Raw genomic sequence first — 3559 nt, 5'->3', positions numbered from 1 at the left:
GCAGATTAAACAAGGATGATATATCAAACCAGTACATAAATTGCAGATTAAACAAGGATGATATATCAAACGAGTACATAAATTGCAGATTAACCAAGGATGATATATCAAACCAGTACATAAATTGCAGATCAAACAAGGATGACATATCAAACCAGTACATACCTTGTCTTTGCTGTCCTTTTTCTTCTCCTTGTCCTTGCCATCGCCACTCGAGTCGTCTCTGGCAGTTTCCTTCTCCTTCTTCCCTTTGATCTTCTCCGTCGCATTTCTCTCCGTCTCCTTGCCCTTGTCGGTGTCGTTGTCTTTGTGCACATCTTTATCCATATCCTTATCCTTGTCCTTATATTTGTCCTTATCTTTTCCCTTCTCCTTGTCTTTATCTTTGTCCTTATCTTTCTTCTTGTCCTTCTTGTCGTCTACATGCCCGTCCTCCTTTGCATCGCCTTCATCTGTCGCTGTGCTGTCTGTCCCTGTGCGCTCGTATGCTTCGTAGACACGACATATCTCATGCACTACACCCTCTCTTTGAAAATAAAACCCAAACACGTCTGGCATCTTGTTCATGAGTGTCGAGGCCATTTGCAGACCTTGCTGCACCTGTACAAGGGACGTGTATGGGATGAACAACTGTGTGTACAGAAAACTACAACCCCATTGCGTCTGGGATGAATCACTGTGTGTACAGAAAACTACAACCCCATTGCGTCTGGGAGCGATGAAGTAATGCACAGGTCATCTCGACATCTTGCGGACTACATTCACTGTGCCATGTACATGCAAAGACTTAACTAGTAGACCCCTGTCACTTGCGGCAGCTGTACCTGTACCATATGTCCACCATACAGATATACCTACTGCACCACTAGTATACGGCATGTCAACAGAACTACTCAAGCAGGCATCATCTGCAGATGCATTTTTAGGGCAACATCTGCAGATGCATATTTAGGGCATCATCTGCGGGTGCATATCTAGGGCATCATCTGCAGATGCATATCTAGGGCATCATCTGCGGGTGCATATCTAGGGCATCATCTGCAGATGCATATCTAGGGCATCATCTGCAGATACATATCTAGGGCATCATCTGCAGATGCATATCTAGGGCATCATCTGCAGATACATATCTAGGGCATCATCTTCAGATGCATATCTAGGGCATCATCTGCAGATGCATATCTAGGGCATCATCTGCAGATACATATCTAGGGCATCATCTGCAGATGCATATCTAGGGCATCATCTGCAGATGCATATCTAGGGCATCAACTACAGATGCATATCTAGGGCATCATCTGCAGATGCATATCTAGGGCATCATCTGCAGATGCATATCTAGGGCATCATCTGCAGATGCATATCTAGGGCATCCCCCTGGTAAGATGCACAAATGCCTTTAACACCTTCTGACCTCGCGCGTTGCGCGGTGAAAAGTGTCAGACTCTGCAAGCAACACTCACGAACACGCACACTATACACGCTCAGGCCATGCGTGTGTATACATGCAACCATACCTCACTCTCGCTCTTCCTCGCCAGTTGCGCAGCCAGATAGCTGGACACGGCTATGTCTTTGAGTGACTTCTTCAGCTCCGATGCCGTAGAGAAGTACAGGACTTTATTCAGAACACGTGCTGACTCTGTGCGCGCACGTGCGCCGAAGGAGTAGTCGGGCATTGCCATGACAACAGGGATGAAGATGGCCGCCAATTCGGGAAGAAACGTGGGATGGTCACTCAGTAGTTTGACTCTGTATGCAACCATCGCGTCGCAGATGAAGGTGACTATGAGAATTTTGTGTATATTTGTACAGATATACGCACGTATTTATGTTTGTGCACAGATATGTATTTCATATCGCAAGACTAAACAGCATCGAGTAAGGCGAGCTTGTTCACTACCAGAGAACGAAGGCAAAAATAATAATGTTGAAAGAGGAAGGCCAATATTACAGAGCCAACACATGTACAGAGAATACTTACATGTCGAGTATGAATTAGTTGCAAACCACATATGTGAGCCATAATGGTACCATATTTCTACTATACGATTTGTGAATACAAATCTATGCGCGCAGATTTAAAAAATGCACATCATATCTGAAAATCAAAAAGACATACGATACATAGTGCGGTGAAAACGATATTGAATAAGCACCTATATTCATACAGGTATACACACACATGTAGCAGATGTTCATTTGAATCTACTATGAGAAATCAACAGCTGTAACTATACTGCTATCTGCGATAAATTCTGGGAATGGGAGGATATGCATTGATATACAAACTAGAGCTGCACACACCTAGGGTCAACCGGCGGGTTCTGATCTGGCCCTGAGTCTTTGCTGTTAGTCTCGCCTGGTGTGGTTGTGCTGGCACTTGCGTCGGTGTCCACTGTTGCACTACTACTGAGCGCAAAAGGAAGGTACACACACATTCAGAAGGGATGCGATATATTGAGCAAATACAGTGATAGACATGTGAGGTATTGAATGTGTATGCTAACAGAGAAAAAACGTGATATTGAGACTGGAGTGAATACGTTGATAGAGAATGTGAGTTATTGGGTGTGTGCGCTGATAGAGAATGTGAGTTATTGGGTATGTGCGCTGATAGAGATTTGTGTGTATTGAGTGTGTATGTACACATGATACCAGCCGGTGGACATACTGTACCTCTGTGTGTGGTATTGTGTGGTGCTGCTGTGCTGTCACCTGCATGAGTATCCGTTAGTGTAGCGGTGAGGATCATGCAGATCTATGTGATTGAACTCGTGTGTTGTTAAGTCAGAGAAATTTCGACAGCATGCGCGAATACTTTGATAAGCGTGTGTACACTAATTATACGTATTCAGTGACAGTTCCAGTGTGCACAATGACTCCACTTCAGACCTCAACAGCGTGCGTCAATCAAGTAGTGGGACGTAATAGCTTCGCTGCTTGGACTGGCGCAGATATATTTACTGTTGATTTTAGAATAACATAATGAGTAGTGCCGTGTTTTAATTAGTACATTGAACTTTCAATGCCTTCTATGCTAATGGTAGTGTCCTTTCATTATAGCTACATATGTGTGTACGCGTGCATACTCAGAAAGAAGGTTGAAAATACACGTACAAGTATGTCTATTTGCATGCGTGTATTGCTGTTTTGACGTGCAGAGTTGTACAAGCCAGATTGCGTGCGTAGGTACTGCGTATGGGAATTGAATGGCAGCAATCGTTATCGTACAGGCACGATGCATCAGATATTTTCAAAGTATATGTGAGTGTATGTGTCACACAACCAAGTTTGGGCATCATAATGCACACAAAGTGTACGTAAGTACATGACCATAAAGGAGTTAAGAAGTATACCATTACTCATTCAATAAAACCCCCCAAATTGAAGTGAGGCTTGCAATAGTATATTGCCATAAAATACGAGAAACAATAAAACTATGTTCAGATATATACACACGGCCTATATATGAATAAATACAGGTAACATATCCACAAAAGTATACGTACATGCGGGAGTAAGATAAACTTTGAATATACATGTGGTCTATATATAT

General features: G+C 43.1%; 1 protein-coding gene across 1 annotated transcript; it reads right to left on the bottom strand.

Annotated features, from left to right (window-relative positions):
* Positions 1-165: 165 nt before the first annotated feature.
* Positions 166-2441, bottom strand: SARC_09420 (hypothetical protein; the record flags this gene model as incomplete). The annotated part of the gene is made up of 3 exons (XM_014296568.1): positions 166-600; positions 1518-1752; positions 2308-2441. Coding segments are annotated over 3 exons (804 nt in total), but the record flags the coding sequence as incomplete, so codon positions are not given.
* Positions 2442-3559: the final 1118 nt, after the last annotated feature.

Source organism: Sphaeroforma arctica, assembly GCF_001186125.1.
Source record: "Sphaeroforma arctica JP610 unplaced genomic scaffold supercont1.955, whole genome shotgun sequence".
NCBI classification, from domain to species: domain Eukaryota; class Ichthyosporea; order Ichthyophonida; genus Sphaeroforma; species Sphaeroforma arctica.
The sequence above is the reverse complement of the archived record's forward strand: the minus strand, read 5'-3'. Positions and strand labels throughout refer to the sequence as shown.